This window comes from Oncorhynchus keta, chromosome 4 (genome assembly GCF_023373465.1).
Source record: "Oncorhynchus keta strain PuntledgeMale-10-30-2019 chromosome 4, Oket_V2, whole genome shotgun sequence".
Taxonomy (NCBI): Eukaryota; Metazoa; Chordata; class Actinopteri; order Salmoniformes; family Salmonidae; genus Oncorhynchus; species Oncorhynchus keta.
Window position 1 is genome coordinate 57,248,544 of NC_068424.1, and position 19,620 is coordinate 57,268,163.

Below are 19,620 nucleotides of genomic sequence, written 5' to 3' on the forward strand. Positions count from 1 at the left end.
ACTGCATCCAATTTGTTGAGTAGGGTGTTGGAGGCTATTTTGTAAATGACACCAGATTGCATAGCGGAGAAGGTGCGGTGGGATTCGAAATGATCTGATTTTGAAATGATCTGAAATGATCTGAAATTATTTTGAAGACCTTAGAAAGGCAGGGTAGGATAGATATAGGTCTGTAGCAGTTTGGGTCAAGAGTGTCCCCCCCTTTGAAGAGGGGGATGACCGCAGCTCCTTTCCAATCTTTGGGAATCTCAGACGACACGAAGGAGAGGTTAAACAGGCTAGTAATAGGGGTTGCATTTCGGCAGATAATTTTAGAAAGAAAGGGTCCAGATTGTCTAGCCCGGCTGATTTGTAGGGGTACAGATTTTGCAGCTCTTTCAGAACATCAGCTGACTGGATTTGGGAGAAAGAGAAATGGGGAAGGCTTGGGCGAGTTGCTGTGGAAAGCATTGCCAGCCGTAGAAAAATGCTTATTGAAATTCTCAATTATACCGGATTTATCGGTGGTGACAGAGTTTCCTATCCTCAGTGCAGTGGGCAGCTGCTTTTATTATTAGCATTATTTCAGCACAGGTGCAATATAAATGTTGGCCACTAGATGGCAGCAGTGTATATGCAAAGTTTTAGATGATCCAATGAACCATTGCATTTCTGTTCAAAATATTGCGTCAAGCCAGCCCTAATGTGCCTAATTTGTTTATTAATAACTTTTCATGTTCAAAACTGTGCACTCTCCGCAAACAATAGCATTGTATTAATTCACTATAATAGCTACACTAAATTGGACAGTTCAGTTAGATTAACAAAAATGTAAGCTTTCTGCCAATATCAGATGTGTCTTTGTACTGGGATATTTTCTTGTTACTTACAACCTCATGCTAATCGCACTGGCCTACGTTAGCTTAACCATCCTGCAGGGGACCCACCGATCCTGAAGAAGAGTGTTACAGTGTGTGTGTGTGTGTCCACATTTAACTCCCCTACCTATGGCCTACTCATTTCATTAATCTCCTCCCATCTCCTCTACATCTATCTCCATCCATCCACCATCCAAACCAACTCTCTTCCTCCCTCCATCCCCCTCACCACATCAGCACAGGCTGACTGCGGTTGCAACGTGATCCTCGTATGCGGTTGATATTTCATCAGCCACGGTTCATCTCCCAGGGCCTTATGATTGGACTGACTCCATCAAAGAGAGGGGGATAGAGGGAGGAGAGGAAGGAGGGTAAGACAAAGGGGGCATCGAGGGCCCCATCAGCTTTGACACACAGACCGAGCCTGGCACTGTCCTGATGGAGCCATTACTGGAACGGAAAGAGAAAGAGGAGAGGAAGATGGAGATACGGAGAAAGGAGAGCGAGTGGCCTACTGCATCTTGCCAATGAATGAATTAACACACGGACTCTCTCTCACTGTCTCTCCCTCTTCTACTTTCTCCCTCCCTCTCCATCTCGGTCCCAGCGTCCCAGATACTACCACATACAGAGCAGAACACATGCACATGCAAACTCACACGCACTCCATTCCTCCTTAAATATCTCTCATTCTGCATTTCTCTCTCTCTCTCTCCCTCTCTCTCTCTCTCTCTCTCTCTCTCTCTCTCTCTCTCTCTCTCTCTCTCTCTCTCAAGATTAAGTTAATGAACTTTGAATGGAATATCTGCACAGCTGCTGGCTGCAGCCTTAACACATCCACTGCATTTAGATTTTATTCTTGGGATTTAGTTTACCACTGCATTTAGATTTGATTCTTGGGATTTAGTTTACCACTGCATTTAGATTTTATTCTTGGGATTTAGTTTACCACTGCATTTAGATTTTATTCTTGGGATTTAGTTTACCGCTGCATTTTAACTTTACAACATAAAATATAACCAATAATATCATGTATATTACAGTATATCACTGGTGACAAGAATGAAATTCAACTAAACAACGCAACAGACTATAGGGGAAAATTAGACCTTACCAGTAAAACAAAATAACTTTGGTCAGTGTGGTGTGTGTGTGTAACCTTTATTTAAATAGACAAGTCAGTTAAGAACAAATTCTTATTTACAATTATGGCCTACCCCGGGCGACGATGGGCCAATTGTGCGCTGCCCTATGAGACTCCAAATCGCGGCCGGATGTGATAAAGCCTGGATTCGAACCAGGGACTGTAGTGACACCTCTTGCACTGAAATGCAGTGCCTTACACCGCTGCATCTATGTGTGTGTGTTAACTGTTTAACTGTACTAGAATGCTTAAAAGGCCCCTAAAATTTGAAATATCGGTTATCTTTATCAGGGTTTTTGGCAAGGAAAGTATCAGATATCGGTATCGGCCAAAAATGTCATATCGGTGCATCACTAGATAGAATAATTCCATCTGCCTGGTCGCAAAACGTGTATGGATCCGGGGCAACAGTACTTACAGTGGGGCAAAAAAGTATTTAGTCAGCCACCAATTGTGCAAGTTATCCCACTTAAAAAGATGAGAGAGGCCTGTAATTTTCATCATAGGTACACTTCAACTATGACGGACAAAATGAGAAAGAAAAATACAGAAAATCACATTGTAGGATTTTTTATTAATTTATTTGCAAATTATGGTGGGAAATAAGTATTTGGTTACCTACAAACAAGCAGGATTTCTGGCTCTCACAGACCTGTAACTTCTTCTTTAAGAGGCTCCTCTGTCCTCCACTCGTTACCTGTATTAATAGCACATGTTTGAACTTGTTATCAGTATAAAAGATACCTGTCCACAACCTCAAACAGTCACACTCAAAACTCTACTATGGCCAAGACCAAAGAGCTGTCAAAGAACACCAGAAACAAAATTGTAGACCTGCACCAGGCTGGGAAGATTGAATCTGCAATAGGTAAGCAGCTTGGTTTAAAGAAATCAACTGTGGGAGCAATTATTAGGAAATGGAAGACATACAAGACCACTGATAAACTCCCTCGATCTGGGGCTCCACGCAAGATCTCACCTCGTGGGGTCAAAATGATCACAAGAACGGTGAGCAAAAATCCCAGAACCACACGGTGGACCTAGTGAATGACCTGCAGAGATCTGGGACCAAAGTAACAAAGCCAACCATCAGTAACACAATACGTAGCCAGGGACGTGGGTCTTGTTTGGAGGACAAAGAATGCTGAGTTGCATCCAAAGAACACCATACCTACTGTGAAGCATGGGGGTGGAAACATCATGCTTTGGGGCTGTTTTTCTGCAAAGGGACCAGGACGACTGATCCGTGTAAAGGAAAGAATGAATGGGGCCATGTATCGTGAGATTTTGAGTGAAAACCTCCTTCCATCAGCAAGGGAATTGAAGATTAAACGTGGCTGGGTCTTTCAGCATGACAATGATCCCAAACACACCGCCCGGGCAATGAAGGAGTGGCTTCGTAAGAAGCATTTCAAGGTCCGGGAGTGGCCTGGCCAGTCTCCAGATCTCAACCCCATAGAAAATCTTTGAAGGGAGTTGAAAGTCTGTGTTTCCCAGCAACAGCCCCAAAACAACACTGCTCTAGAGGAGATCTGCATGGAGGAATGGGCCAAAATACCAGCAACAGTGTGTGAAAACCTTGTGAAGACTTACAGAAAACGTTTGACCTCTGTCATTGCCAACAATGGGTATATAACAAAGTATTGAGATAAACTTTTGTTGTTGACCAAATACTTATTTTCCACCATAATTTGCAAATAAATTCATAAAAAATCCTACAATGTGATATTCTGGATTTTCTTTTTCTCATTTTGTCTGTCATAGTTGAAGTGTACCTATGATGAAATTACAGGCCTCTCTCATCTTTTTAAATGGGAGCACTTGCACAATTGGTGGCTGACTAAATACTTTTTTTGCCCCACTATAGGTCGTAGCTGAGCATCCAGAGCTACATTGCATGACAAAACAGAACTATCACTAAGACAACACTCGCGGCTGATGATCTGTGTGTGTGACAGCGCCTCATTCGCCGTGGTGAACTGAGAGCGACACCCTGTCCTGGTTGTCTTAGTGCTGATGCTCCACTTCTAGTCCAGATCACCGGTAAATCATCTGGAAGACATGACGGTGATGACAGTTGGTCTCAGACACACTCTTTCTCTCTGTCTCTCTTCCTCCTCTTTATTATCGTCTCTCTCCCTCTTCCTCTTCATCGTCTCTCTCCTTCTTCCTCTTCATCGTCTCTCCTTCTTCCTCTTCATCATCCTCTCTCTTCCTCTTCGTCCCTCTCCCTCTTTATCATCGTCTCTCTTTCTTTTCATCATTGTCTCTCTTCCTCTTCATCATCATTGTTACGAGTCTTTCTCCTTCCTCTTCATCATCGTCTCTGTCCCTCTTCCACTTCCTTATCGTCTCTCACACTCTTTCTCTTCATCATCGTCTCTCCCTCTTCCTCATCATCATCTCTCTCCCTCTTCATCATCATCTCTCTCCCTCTTCATCTTCGTCATCGTCTCTCTCCTCTTCCCCTTCCTCTTCATGATCGTCTATCTCCCTTTTCCTCTTCATCATCGTATTCCTTCCTCTTCATCCCTCTCCCTCTTCATCATCGTCTCTCTTCCTCTCCATCATCATCTCTCTTCCTCATCATTGTTACGGGTCTAGTCTCACTCCTTCCTCTTCATCATCGTCACTCTCCCTCTTCATCACCGTCTCTCACTCTTTCTCTTCATCATCGTCTCTCCCTCTTCCTCTCTCACACTCTTCCTTATCGTTTCTCTCCCTCTTCATCATCGTCCCTCTCCTTCCTCTTCATCATCATCTCTCCCACTCCCTCTTCATCGCTCTCCCTCCTCATCCTCTCTCTTTCATCTTCGTCATCGTCTATCTCTCGCTTCCTCGTAGTCTTTCGCACTCTCCCCGTCGTCTCACTCCCTCTTCTTCTACATCATCGTCTCTCTCCCTCTTCATCATCTTCTCTCTCACTCTTCTTCTTCCTCATCGTCTCTCTCCCTCTTCGTTATCGTCTCTCACCCTCTTCACCGTCTCTCACACCCTTCCTCTTCATCATCGTCTCTCACACTCTTATATCTTCATCATCGTCTCTCTCCCTCTTCATCATCGTCTCTCTCCTTCCTCTTCTTCATAGTCTCTCTTACTTTTGCTCTTCATCATCGTCTCTCTCCCTCTTCCTCTTCATCGTCTCTCTCCCTCTTCATCGTCGTCTCTCTCCCTCTTCGTTGTCGTCTCTCTCGCTCTTCCTCGTCGTCTCTCTCCCTCTACATCATCGTCTCTCTCCCGCTTCCTCTACATCACCGTTTCTCTCCCTCTTCTTCTTCATCTCTCTCCTTCCTCTTTATCATCGTCTCTCTCCCTCTCTCCCTATCATTCTTTATAATTTTCTATCTGAAAAACTCTCACTCTGTCACTTTCTCTCCTTCTCTGGAAGACATGGCAATCTCTCGCCCTCTCTCACACACACATTCTATCTCGCTCACTTTATTTTCAATCTTAACCACTCTTTTTCTCTGAAATGTTCCCTTTCCTTTATCCATTCCTTCTTATTGTGATTCCATCACACATCCTAACTGTCTCTCTCGCTTTAGCTCTGGTTAATTGCCACATCTTTGCTTTTGCTGTTCCCATATATATTCTCTCTCATGTGTATTTGGTGTGTTTCTCTGGTGTGTTTCTCCTCCCAGACAGAGATCTGTCCTGTCAATCAGAAGTGATGGAAAAAGTAGTCAATTGTCAAACTTGAGGAAAAGTAAAGATACCTTAATAGAAAAAGACTCAAGTAAAAGTGAAAGTCACCCAGTAAAAGACAAAAAGTATTTGGTTTTAAATATATGTAAGTATCAAAGTAAATGGAATTGCTCAAATGTACTTACAGTTGAAGTCAGAAGTTTACATACACTTTAGCCAAATACATTTAAACTCAAGTTTTTCCACAATTCCTTACATTTAATCTTAGTAAAATTCCCTGTCTCAGGTCAATTAGGATCCACCACTTTATTTTCAGAATGTGAAATGTCAGAATGATTGTAGAGAGAATGATTTATTTCAGCTTTTATTTCTTCTATCACATTCCCAGTGGGTCAGAAGTTTACATAAACTCAATTAGTATTTGGTAGCACTGCCTTAAATTGTTTAACTTGAGTCAAATGTTTCGGGTAGCCTTCCACAAGCTTCCCATAATAAGTTGGGTCAATTTTGGCCCATTCCACCTGACAGAGCTGGTATAACTGAGTCAGGTTTGTAGGCCTTCTTGCTCGCACGTGCTTTTTCAGTTCTGCCCGCACATTTTCTATAGGATTGAGGTCAAGACTTTGTGATGGCCACTCCAATACCTTGACTTTGTTTTCCTTAAGCCATTTTGCCACAACTTTGGAAGTACGCTTGGGGTCATTGTCCATTTCGAAAACCCATTTACGACCAAGCTGTAACTTCCTGACTGATGTCTTGAGATGTTGATTCAATGTACCCACATAATTTTCCTACCTCATGATGCCATCTATTTTGTGATGTGCACCAGTCCTGCCTGCAGCAAAGCACACCCACAACATGATGCTACCACCCCTGTGCTTCATGGTTGGGATGGTGGTTTTTGGCTTGCAAGCCTCCCCCTTTTTCCTCCAAACATAACGATGGTCATTATGGCCAAAGAGTTATATATTTTTTTCATCAGAACAGAGGACATTTCCCCCAAAAGTACGATCTTTGTCCACATGTGCAGTTGTAAACCGTAGTCTGGCTTTTTTATGGCGGTTTTGGAGCAGTGGCTTCTTCCTTTCTGTGCAGCTTTTCAGGTTATGTCGATATAGGACTGGTTTTACTGTGGATATACTTTTGTACCTGTTTCCTCCAACATCTTCACAAGGTGTTGCTGTTGTTCTGGGATTGATTTGCACTTTTCGCACCAAAGTATGTTAATCTCTATGAGACAGAACGCGTCTTCTTCCTGAGCGGTATGGCGGCTGAGTGGTCCCATGGTGTTTATACTTGCATACTATTGTTTGTACAGATGAACGTGATACCTTCAGGTGTTTGGAAATTGCTCCCAAGGATGAACCAGACTTGTGGAGGTCCACAATTTTTTTCTGAGGTCTTGGCTGATTTCTTTTGATTTTCCCATGATGTCAAGCAAAGAGGCACTGAGTTTGAAGGTAGGCCTTGTACATCCAGAGGTACACCTCCAATTGACTCAACTGATGTCAGAAGCTTCTAAAGCCATGACATGGAAAAATTACCTGTGTCATTGTAATGGTATTCGTCGTCGGAAGATGAAGAATCATCGGACCAAAGCGCAGCGTGGTAAGTGTTCATGCTTACTTTATTAAAACTGAACACTAATAACAAAATAACCAAGGGAATCACCGAAACAGTCCTGAAAGGTGCAAAACACTAAACAGAAATGAACTACCCACAAAAACCCTGTGGGAAAAAGCTACCTAAGTATGGTTCCCAATCAGAGACAACGATAGACAGCTGTCCCTGATTGAGAACCATACTCGGCCAAAACAAAGAAATACAAAAACATAGAAAAAGGAACATAGAATGCGCACGCAAATCACACCCTGACCAAACCAAAATAGAGACGTAAAAAGTTCTAAGGTCACGGCGTGACTGTCATGCACAAAGTAGATGTCCTAACCGACTTGCCAAACCCATAGTTTGTTAGCAAGAAATTTGTGGAGTGGTTGAAAAACAAGTTTTAATGACTCCAACCTAAGTGTATGTAAACTTCCGACTTCAAACTATAAGTATCAAAAGTAAAAGAATAAACCACTTCAAATTCCTTATATTAAGCGAACCAGATGGCACAATTATTTTTTTTGACAGATAGCCAGGGTCACACTCCAGCACTCAGACATCATTTACAAATGAAGCATTTGAGTTTAGTGAGTCTGCCAGACCAGAGGCAGTAGGGATGACCAGGGATGTTCTCTTGATAAGTGTGTGAATTGGACCATTTTCCTGTCGAAATGTAACGAGTACTTTTGGGTGTCAGGGAAAATGTATGGAGTAAGAAGTACATTCTTTACTTTAGGAATGTAGTGAAGTAAAAGTAACAGTTGGCAAAAATATAAATAGTGAAGTAAAATCCATATACCCAAAACAACTACTTAAGTAGTACTTTAAAGTAGTTTTATTTAACTACTTTACACCACTGCCAATCTGTGAGTTTGTGAGTGTGTGTTCGTGTGTGCCTGTCTGTGTCTGTGTGTAGTGCGTGTGTGTGTGTGTGTGTGTGTGTGTGTGTGTGTGTGTGTGTGTGTGTGTGTGTGTGTGTGTGTGTGTGTGTGTGTGTGTGTGTGTGTGTGTGTGTGTGTGTGTGTGTGTGTGTGTATGTGTTTGTGTGTGTGGCTCGTTAAATACCTAAGCAAGTAGGCCTCCCGAGTGATGCAGTGATCTAAGACACTGCATCACAGGGCTAGCTGTGCCACTAGAGATTCTGGGTTCGAGCTGTGACCGGGAGACCCATGGGGCGGCGCACAATTCGCTCAGCATTGCCCGGGTTAGAGGAGGGTTTGGTCGGCAGGGATGTCCTTGTCCCATCGCGCACTAGCGACTTCGCCAGGTGCATGGTGTTTCCTCCGACACATTGGTGAGGCTGGCTTCCGGGTTAAGTTGGCATTGTGTCAAGAAGCAGTGCGGCTTGGCTTGGCTTCGTTGGGTTATGTTTCAGAGGACACACGGCTCTCAAACTTTCGCCTCCCCCGAGTCTGTACAGGAGTTGCAGCGATGAGACAAGACTAACTACCAATTAGATACCACGGAATTAGGGAGGAAAATAAATAAATAATATCTCAGCGAGGCACGGGCCCCTGTCTTAAGTGGGCCTCATGAGTTAGCCATGGCAGTGGCTTGCAGCAGGCACCATTCCCAATGCTCACACTCATTACTGCAGCACATATTGTGCATTCGGAAAGTATTCAGAACCTTTCCCCTTTTACACATTGTGTTATGTTACAGCCTCAATCAAAAATGGATTAAAAAAAAACACAATACCCCATAATGAAAAAACAAAAACAGGTTTTTAGAAATTGTTGCAAATTTATTTAAAAAATATTTCAAAAACAGAAATATTACATTTACATAAGTATTCAGACCCTTTGCTATGAGACTCGATATTGAGCTCAGGTACATCCTGTTTTCAATGATCATCCTTGAGATGTTTCTACAACTTGATTGGAGTCCACCTGTGGTAAATTCAAATGATTGGACATGACTTGGAAAGGCACAAACCTATATCAGGTCCCACAGTTGACAGTGCATGTCAGAGCAAAAACCAAGCCATGAGGTCGAAGGAATTGTCCGTAGAGCTCAGAGACAGGATTGTGTCGAGGCACAGATCTGGGGAAGGTTACCAAAACATTTCTGCAGCATTGAAGGTCCCCAAGAACACATTGGCCTCAATCATTCTTAAATGGAAGTTTGGACTGTGAGACTAGTCAGGATCGAGACAAAGATGAACGGAGCAAAGTATAGAGAGATCTGTGATGAAAACCTGCTCCAGAACACTCAGGACCTGGGGAGAAGGTTCACCTTCCAACAGGACCCTAAGAACACAGCCAAGACAACGCAGGAGTGACTTTGGGACAAGTCTCTGAATGTCCTTGAGTGTCCCAGCCAGAGCATGGACTTGAACCCGATCAAACATCTCTGGGGAGACCTGAAAATAGCTGTGCAGCGGTGCTCCCCATCCAACCTGACAGATCTTGAAAGAATTGGCAGAGAAGAATGGGAGAAACTCCCCAAATACAGGTTTGCCAAGCTTGTAGTGTCATACCAAAGAAGACTCAAGACTGCCAAAGGTGTTTCAACAAAGTACTGAGAAAAAGGTCTGAACATTTATGTAAATGTAATATTTTTTTTTTTTTTTTTCAATACATTACAATGCAACAATGTCTAGAATAAGGCTGCAATGGAAAAAGTCAAGGGGTCTGAATACTGGTCTAGAATCACTACCAGTCTTCAGTAAAGTGCCTCTCCTCTCATCTCTGATCTATAATCACTACCAGTCTTCAGTAAAGTACCTCTCTTCTCATCTCTGATCTATAATCACTACCAGTCTTCAGTAAAGTACCTCTCCTCTCATATCTGATCTATAATCACTACCAGTCTTCTGTAAAGTACCTCTATTCTCATCTCTGATCTATAATCACTACCAGTCTTCAGTAAAGTACCTCTCCTCTCATCTCTTATCTATAATCACTACCAGTCTTCTGTAAAGTACCTCTCTTCTCATCTCTGATCTATAATCACTACCAGTCTTCAGTAAAGTACCTCTCCTCTCATCTCTGATCTATAATCACTACCAGTCTTCTGTAAAGTACCTCTCTTCTCTGATCTACAATCACTACCAGTCTTCAGTAAAGTACCTCTCCTCTCATCTCTGATCTATAATCACTACCAGTTTTCAGTAAAGTACCTCTCCTCTCATCTCTGATCTATAATCACTACCAGTTTTCAGTAAAGTACCTCTCATCTCTGATCTATAATCACTACCAGTCTTCTGTAAAGTACCTCTCTTCTCTGATCTATAATCAATTCAATTCAATTCAATTCAAGGGCTTTATTGGCATGGGAAACACGTGTTAACATTGCCAAAGCAAGTGAGGTAGACAACATACAAAGTTAATATATAAGGTGAAAGACAACAAAAATGAACAGTAAACATTACACATACAGAAGTTTCAAAACAGTAAAGACATTACAAATGTCATATTATATATATATATATATATACAATGTACAAATAGTTAAAGGACACAAGATAAAATAAATAAGCATAAATATGGGTTGTATTTACAATGGTGTTTGTTCTTCACTGGTTGCCCTTTTCTCGTGGCAACAGGTCACAAATCTTGCTGCTGTGATGGTAATCACTACCAGTCTTCAGTAAAGTACCTATCTTCTCTGATCTGTAATTTAATTTTTTTATTTTACCTTTATTTAACTAGGCAAGTCAGTTAAGAACAAATTATTATTTTCACTACCAGTCATTACCAGTCTTCAGTAAAGTACCTCTCCCCTCCTCGCCGCATCATTTGTTATTATTTTTTCTCTTACTCTTTCCCTTCCACTTATTTTTCATTCATTCATTCATTATCTCCTCTCTCTCATTTTTGTGTGTGAGTGTAGGGATGAATGTGTGTTTCTGGCAGGATTTAGGATTGACGAGAGTGCCCTCCCATTCCCAAACTAGTAATGCTGTCAGAGTGAAACTGTTAAAAGCCTCTAATCTGAACAAATCTCCCTGGATTACACACACAGGTGAGATGGAGAGCCTGGCACACCCACGGAAAGCAGAGGGGAGGAGAGGAGAATGGAAGAAGTTGGGGAGGGGAACTTCAGATTTACTACATCTTTGCACAGCTTGATATCATTCTTCTGTGTTTCTATGATAAAGCATAGCCAAAGTAGTTGTCTACGGAGTGAGTCTACGGATTCCTTTGCCTTGGTAATTAAATAACAATGGCTGAGTTAGGAATAGAAGAGCTATGAACAGTAGCACAGACACACCGACACATGACTGACTTGACTTCACTCAGCCAGCCTCCTTCAGCTAGCCTGTTCTTCATCAAAACCACACACCGCAGCCAAGCACTAAATAAAACAAAAGAACAGACTGACTGCACACAGAAATGAGAAATCAAGTCTCAGAGAGTCAGACACAGACACAAATAAACAAATGAAGGCCCATAAACGTAGGCGTATAAAACACTCACACACAGTGTTAAGAAAGTATTGAAACCCCTTGACCTTTCCCACATTTTGTTGTGTTACAGCCCGCATTTTAAATTGATTCAATTGAGATTGTGTGTCACTGGCCTACACACAATACCCCACAATGTCAAAGTGGAATTATGTTTTTAGAAATGTTTACAAATTCATAAAAAATGAAAAGTCAATACGTTTTCAATCCCTTCGTTATGGCAAGCATAATTAAGTTCAGCAGTAAAAATGTGCTTAACAAGTCACATAACAAGTTGCACGGACTCACTCTGTGTGCAATAATAGTGTTCAACGTGATTTTAAATGCTTACCTCATCTCTGTACCCCACACATACAATTATCTGTAAGGTCTCTCAGTCGAGCAGTGACTTTTAAACAATGATTCAACTACAAAGACCAGGGAGGTTTTCTAATGCCTCGCAAAGAAGGGCACCTATTGGTAGAATTGTAGAAAAAAATGCAACGATTGAATATCACTTTGAGCATGGTGAAGTTATTAATTACACTTTGGGCGGTGTATCAATAAACCCATTCGCTATTAAGATACAGGTGTCCTTCCTAACTCAGTTGACTGGAGAGGAAGGAAAGCTAAATCTGCTAAATGACTTAAATGTAAATGTAAATGTAATGTAAATTTCACCATGAGGCCAATGTTTACAGAGTTTAATGGCTGTGATACGAGAAAACTGAGGATGGATCAACAGCATTGTTGTTACTCCACAATAGTAACCTAAATGAAAGAGTGAAAACAAGGAAGCCTGTACAGAATACCAATATTCCAAAACATGCATCCTGTTTGCAATAAGGTACTAAAGTAAAAATGCAACAAATGTGGCAAAGCAATTAACTTTATATCCTGAATACAAAGTGTTATTTTGGGGGCAAATCCAACTCAAGACATCACTGAGTACCACTCGCCACATTTTCAAGCATATTGGTGGCTGCATCATGTTACGAGGATGCTTGTCATCTGCAAGGACTAGGTTTTTTTTTCGGATAAAAATAAATGGAATAGAGCTAAAGCACTATTCCTAGAGGAAAACCTGGTTCAGTCTGAAAGCAGACTGAACCAGACACTGGGAGACAAATTCACCTTTCAGCAGGACAATAACTTAAAACACAAGACCAAATATACACTAGTGTTGCTTACCAAGACTACATATTGTATTGACATTTTTAAGGATCACCATTTGCAGCAGCAACTCTTACTGGGGTAAAGCAAAATTAAGTTAGTTATACAATTTTAAAAACATTACAATAGATTTCACAACACATTAAGTATGTGCCCTCAGGTCCTTACTCTACTACGACATATCAACAATACAAAATCGATGTGTACGTGTGTGTATAGTGTGTATGTTATCGTGTGTGTGTGTGTGTATGCATGTGTCTGTGCCTAGGTTTGTCTTGCTTCACAGTCCCTGCAGTTCCATAAGGTGTATTTTTTAAATCAGTTTTTAAATCAAATTTTACTGCTTGCATGAGTTACTTGATGTAGAATAGAGTTCCATGTAGTCATGGCTTTATGTAGTACTGTGCGACTCCCATAGTCTGTTCCGGACTTATACCTAGGGGAGCGTGAATCCTTCTCACCCCCCTTCTCCCCCAACAAGATTTAGATGCCTCTGGTGGCATGTCTTGTGGGGTATGGGTGGGTGTCCGAGCTGTGTGCCTCCCATAGTCTGTTCCGGACCTGGGGAGCGTGAAGAGACCTCTGGTGGCATGTCTTGTGGGGTATGGGTGGGTGTCCGAGCTGTGTGCCAGTGGTTTAGAAAGACAGCTTGGTGCATTCAACATGTCAATATTCTAAATTACAATGCTTGTCTTTCATAATTTGGTTAGATCTACTTGGATGTGTATTGTTAGTGTTTGTTGCTGGCATGTCATGCCTAAGTTTGATAATCTTTCCAATGACCATTTCATTCAAGTAGTTGGCAATATCAGTGGGTTTTGTGATGAATGAGCCATCTGATTCCAAAATGTAAATTAAGGTGCTCCAAAGCTTTTTACTATCATTCTTCATGTCATTTTTCTTTTCTGTTTCATAGTGTAGTTTCTTCTTTTTATTCAGTTTAGTCACATGACATCTCAATTTGCAGTACGTCTGCAAAGTAGACTTATTTGTCATTCCTTTTGCCTCATCCCTCTCAACCAAAACATTTTTTCAATTAATCATCAATCCACTACAATTTAAGTGTTTATACAACCATTTTCTTAATGGGTGCATGTTTATTAGTAAATGAGATAAGCAATTTCATACAGTTGAAGTCGGAAGTTACATACACTTAGGTTGGAGTAATTAAAACTCGTTTTTCAACCACTCCACAAATTTCTTGTTAACAAACTGTAGTTTTGGCAAGTCGGTTAAGACATCTACATTGTGAATGACAAGTAATTTTTCCAACAATTGTTTACAGACAGATTATTTAACTTATAATTCACTGTATCACAATTCCAGTGGGTCAGAAGATTACATACTAAGTTGACTGTGCCTTTGAACACCTTGGAAAATTCCTCCAATTGAGGTGTACCTCTGGATGTATTTCAAGGCCTACTTGGAAACGCAGTGACTGTTTGTTTGACATCAAGGGAAAATCATAAGAAATCAGCCAAGACCTCAGAAAAAAATTGTAGACCTCCACAAGTCTGGTTCATCCTTGGGAGCAATTTCCAAATGCCTGAAGGTACCACGTTCATCTGTACAAACAATAGTACGCAAGTATAAACACCATGGGACCACTCAGCCACCATACCGCTCAGGAAGGAGACATACTTTGGTGCGAAAAGTGCAAATCTATCCCAGAACAACAGCAAAGGACCTTGTGAAGATGCTGGAGGAAACAGGTACAAAAGTATCTATATCCACAGTAAAACAAGTCCTATATTGACATAACCTGAAAGGTCGCTCAGCAAAGAAGAAATCACTGCTCCAAAACTGCCATAAAAAAAGCCAGACTACGCTTTACAACTGCACATGGGGACAAAGATCGTACTTTTGGAGAAATGCCCTCTGGTCTGATGAACTGAAAATAGAACTGTTTGGCCATAATTACCATCGTTATGTTTGGAGGAAAAAGGGGAGGCTTGCAAGCCAAAGAACAACATCCCAACCGTGAAGCACGTTGGTGGCAGTACCATGTTGTGGGGGTGCTTTGCTGCAAGAGAGACTGGTGCACTTCACAAACTAGATGGCATCATGAGGGAGGAAAATTATGTGGATATATTGAATAAACATCTCAAGACATCAGTCAGGAAGTTAAAGCTTGGTCGCAAATGAGTCTTCCAAATGGACAATGACCCCAAGCATACTTCCAAAGTTGTGGCAAATGGCTTAAGGACAACACAGTCAAGGTATTGGAGTGGCCATTACAAAGCCCTGACTTCAACCCCATAGACATTTTGTGGGCAGAACTGAAAAAGCACGTGCGAGCAAGGAGGCCTACAAACCTGACTCAGTTTCACCTGCTATGTCAGGTGGAAATGGCCAAAATTCACCCAACTTATTGTTGGAAGTTTGTGGAAGGCTACCCGAAACGTTTGACTCAAGTTAAACCATTTAAAGGCAATTTAAAGGCAATGTTACCACATACAAATTGAGTGTATGTAAACTTCTGACCCACTGGGAAGCTGAAATTACTATTATTCTGACATTTCACAGTCTTAAAATAAAGTGGTGATCCTAACTGACCTAAGACAGGGAATTTTTACGAGGACTAAATGTCAGGAATTATGAAAAACTGAGTTTAACTGTATTTGGCTAAGGTGTATGTAAACTTCCTACTTCAACTGTAAATGTGTCAAGTGCAGCGTCTGATTGCTCGTCATTACACTCCACAGACCAACAAATATTCTTTACATCAACAACATAGGAATCACTACAAAATGTATTGTATGACCTCTTATACACTATATTAGTACCAGCCTTTGGAACTTTGGTTTTCCAAGATATGGCTACTATATTGTGATCACTACATCCAATGGATGTAGCCTTACAATGCTGTGAAAGGATCCAGGAACCCAAATGATTTGGTTGGATCCGATCCAACTCAAAATATGAGCTTTGTTTCCAGAAGCTATCAAAATTGTCAATAAATGTGACACCCACAAAGCTGCAATAGTCTCGTAGCCAGTTATGGAGGACGAAAAGTCTACTGAACCGTTCAATGCCACGATTTAGAGAGGGCAGAGGGCCAGATATTATGGGGCGCTTGTTGGTGTCAAGTAGTGACCCAATCTGTTCTTTAAAATCCATCTTCAGCTGTTCTGAGATGCCCTTCATAATGTCTTTAAATCCCACATGAACTTTGACAGACTAAATGTCCTGATGCTGGTTTAAAATGTTTGGGAGCAGCTTATTGATGTCCTGTACTTGTGCTCCTGGAAAGCACTAAGTTTTTGCTCCAAGGACGGAGACATTTCTCACCATTGAATGTTCCTCCAATTGGGGGAGGGGGTGGTAAGGAAAATATATTTTTAAAAGATGTGTGTGAATGTGTGTATATATATATATGTGTATTTATATGTACAGTGGGGCAAAAAGGTATTTAGTCAGCCACCAATTGTGCAAGTTCTCCCACTTAAAAAGATGAGAGAGGCCTGTAATTTCATCATAGGTACACTTCAACTATGACAGACAAAATGAAAAAAAAAATCCAGAAAATCACATTGTAGGATTTTTAATGAATTTATTTATTCATTATTTCTGGCTCTCACAGACCTGTAACTTCTTCTTTAAGAGGATCCTCTGTCCTCCACTCATTACCTGTATTAATGGAACCTGTTTGAACTTGTTATCAGTATAAAAGACACCTGTCCACAACCTCAAACAGTCACACTCCAAACTCCACTATGGCCAAGACCAAAGAGCTGTCAAAGGACACCAGAAACAAAATTGTAGACCTGCACCAGGCTGGGAAGATTGAATCTGCAATAGGTAAGCAGCTTGGTTTGAAGAAATCAACTGTGGGAGCAAATATTAGGAAATGGAAGACATACAAGACCACTGATAATCTCCCTCGATCTGGGGCTCCACGCAAGATCTCACCACGTGGGGTCAAAATTATCACAAGAACGGTGAGCAAAAATCCCAGAACCACGCGGGGGACCTAGTGAATGACCTGCAGAGATCTGGGACCAAAGTAACAAAGCCAACCATCAGTAACACAATACGTAGCCAGGGACGTGGGTCTTGTTTGGAGGACAAAGAATGCTGAGTTGCATCCAAAGAACACCATACCTACTGTGAAGCATGGGGGTGGAAACATCATGCTTTGGGGCTGTTTTTCTGCAAAGGGACCAGGACGACTGATCCATGTAAAGGAAATAATGAATGGGGCCATGTATCGTGAGATTTTGAGAGAAAACCTCCTTCCATCAGCAAGAGCATTGAAGATGAAACGTGGCTGGGTCTTTCAGCATGACAATGATCCCAAACACACCGCCTGGGCAACGAAGGAGTGGCTTCGTAAGAAGCATTTCAAGGTCCTGGAGTGGCCTGGCCAGTCTCCAGATCTCAACCCCATAGAAAACCTTTGGAGGGAGTTGAAAGTCCATGTTGCCCAGCAACAGCCCCAAAACATCACTACAACGAAGGAGTGAAGCCACTCCTTCGTTGCCCAGGCGGTGTGTTTGGGATCATTGTCATGCTGAAAGACCCAGCCACGTTTCATCTGCCTGGAGGAATGGGCCAAAATACCAGCAACAGTGTGTGAAAACCTTGTGAAGACTTACAGAAAACGCTTGACCTCTGTCATTGCCAACAAAAGGTATATAACAAAGTATTGAGATAAACTTTGTTATTGACCAAATAGTTATTTTCCACCATCATTTGCAAATAAATTCATTCAAAATCCTGTGTCAAAGAGTTCAATCTTGGTTTCATCAGGCCAGAGAATCTTGTTTCTCATGGTCTGAGAGTCTTTAGGTGCCTTTTAGCAAACTCATAGCGGGCTGTCATGTGCCTTTCACTGAGGAGTGGCTTCCGTCTGGCCACTCTACCATAAAGACCTAAATGGTGGAGTGCTGCAAAGATGGTTGTCCTTCTGGAAGGTTCTCCCATCTCAGCAGAGGAACATTGGAGCTCTTTCAGAGTGACCACCGGGATCTTGGTCAACACCCTGACCGAGGTCCTTCTCCCCCGATTGCTCAGTTTGGCCTGGCAGCCAGCTCTAGGAAGAGTCTTGATGGTTCCAAACTTCTTCCATTTAAGAATGATAGAGACCACTGTGTTCTTGGGGACCTTCAATGCTGCAGAAATGTTTTGCTACACTTCCCCAGATCTGTGCCTCGACACAATCCTGTCTCGGAGCTCTAAGGACTATTCCTTCGACCTCATGGCTTGGTTTTTTCTCTGCCATGCACTGTCAACTGTGGGACCTTATATAGACAGGTGTGTGCCTTTCCAAATCATGTCAATGTGATTTTCTGGATTTTTGTTTTAGATTCCGTCTCTCACAGTTGAAGTGTACCTATGATAAAAATTACAGACCTCTACATGCTTTGTAAGTAGGAAAACCTGCAAAATCGGCAGTGTATCAAATAATTGTTCTCCCCACTGTACATACGTGTTTTCTATTTTTTACACGTTTGAATTTTTCTTCCACTTTGACATTACTGAGTATTTTGTGAAGATCGTTTACAAAAAAAGGACTAATCCATTTGAATCCCACCAAAATGTAGAAAAGGTCAAGGGGTGTTAATACTTTCTGAAAGCACTGTTCATACATAGACAGTCAGAAAAACAAACAGACAGGCAGACAGACACAGAGGCTAATGCATGCACAGTTATGCACATGACATATTCACACGCATGCACGTGCACGCGCATACACACACACACACACACACACACACACACACACACACACACACACACACACACACACACACACACACACACACACACACACACACACACACACACACACACACACACACACACTGCAGGGTGATAAGTAAGTGAAGGGAGATGTGGTGACACTGAAGTGATGTCATCAAGTCACACAAGGACAGAGCAGTGGAGAGCTTCCTCATGTCGGACTCAACAAGACAGCACACACATACACTCACACACACGCGCTCAGTTCAGTGGAGGCTGCTGAGGGGAGCACAGCTCATAATAATGGCTGGAACAGAGCAAATCAAATGACATCAAACACATGGAAACCATGTTTGATGTATTTGATACCATTCCACTGACTCTGCTTCAGCCATTACCACAAGCCCATCCTACCCTAATAAGTTGCCACCAATCTCCTGTGGCCCAGTTTCATTTGAACAAATCTTCTTGGAATCCTCTAACCAAACAATGGGCCAAGGTTCAAGACATGAGTTACATTTCAACTTGTCTCCTGAAATTAACTGCAGTTGAACCCTCAGACAATTGTGAAAACTGCTGAGAAGGCTGCAGTCTTACCTGACCCTCTCCTTGGGGTCTCCGAAGGACTCTTTGAGGCGGGAGAAGTCGGGGTAGAAGTGGACAGACGGAGATATGACTTCCAGAAGACCTGACTGGATCTCCACTGGAAACCTGACAGAGAGAGGAGAGAGTGTTGGCGAGGGGGAGAGAGAGGGGAAGAGAAAGAGTTGAACAATCCCAACTACTACTATCACAAAGACACAGTTATGATAGATACAGGCAGACAGACCGACAGCCAGACAGACACAAACAGGCAGATAGACAGGCAGACAGACAGACACAACAGTATGTGGGTCCCTGCCACCCTTTCCACAAACACTATTGACTTCCTCTCTGGTCAGGTGGTTGATAGGTGGTAACCAGGGGAGATGGAGACAGGATCACACACACACACACACACACGCACGCACGCACGCACACACACACACACACACACACACACACACACACACACACACACACACACACACCACCACCACTGTTGTAACATCTCCGTGGGAGGAAGGTGTCAGATTACAATG

General features: G+C 42.1%; 1 protein-coding gene across 1 annotated transcript in view; it reads right to left on the reverse strand.

Moving 5' to 3' along the window:
- LOC118379263 (alpha-1,3-mannosyl-glycoprotein 4-beta-N-acetylglucosaminyltransferase B) overlaps window positions 1-19,620 on the reverse strand; it is a 188,417-nt gene that overhangs the window by 62,775 nt on the left and 106,022 nt on the right. The window contains exon 6 of the mRNA XM_035766270.2: window positions 19,097-19,210. Within this exon, the coding sequence (XP_035622163.2) occupies window positions 19,097-19,210 (114 nt within the window). The remainder of the gene's footprint in view (window positions 1-19,096; window positions 19,211-19,620) is intronic.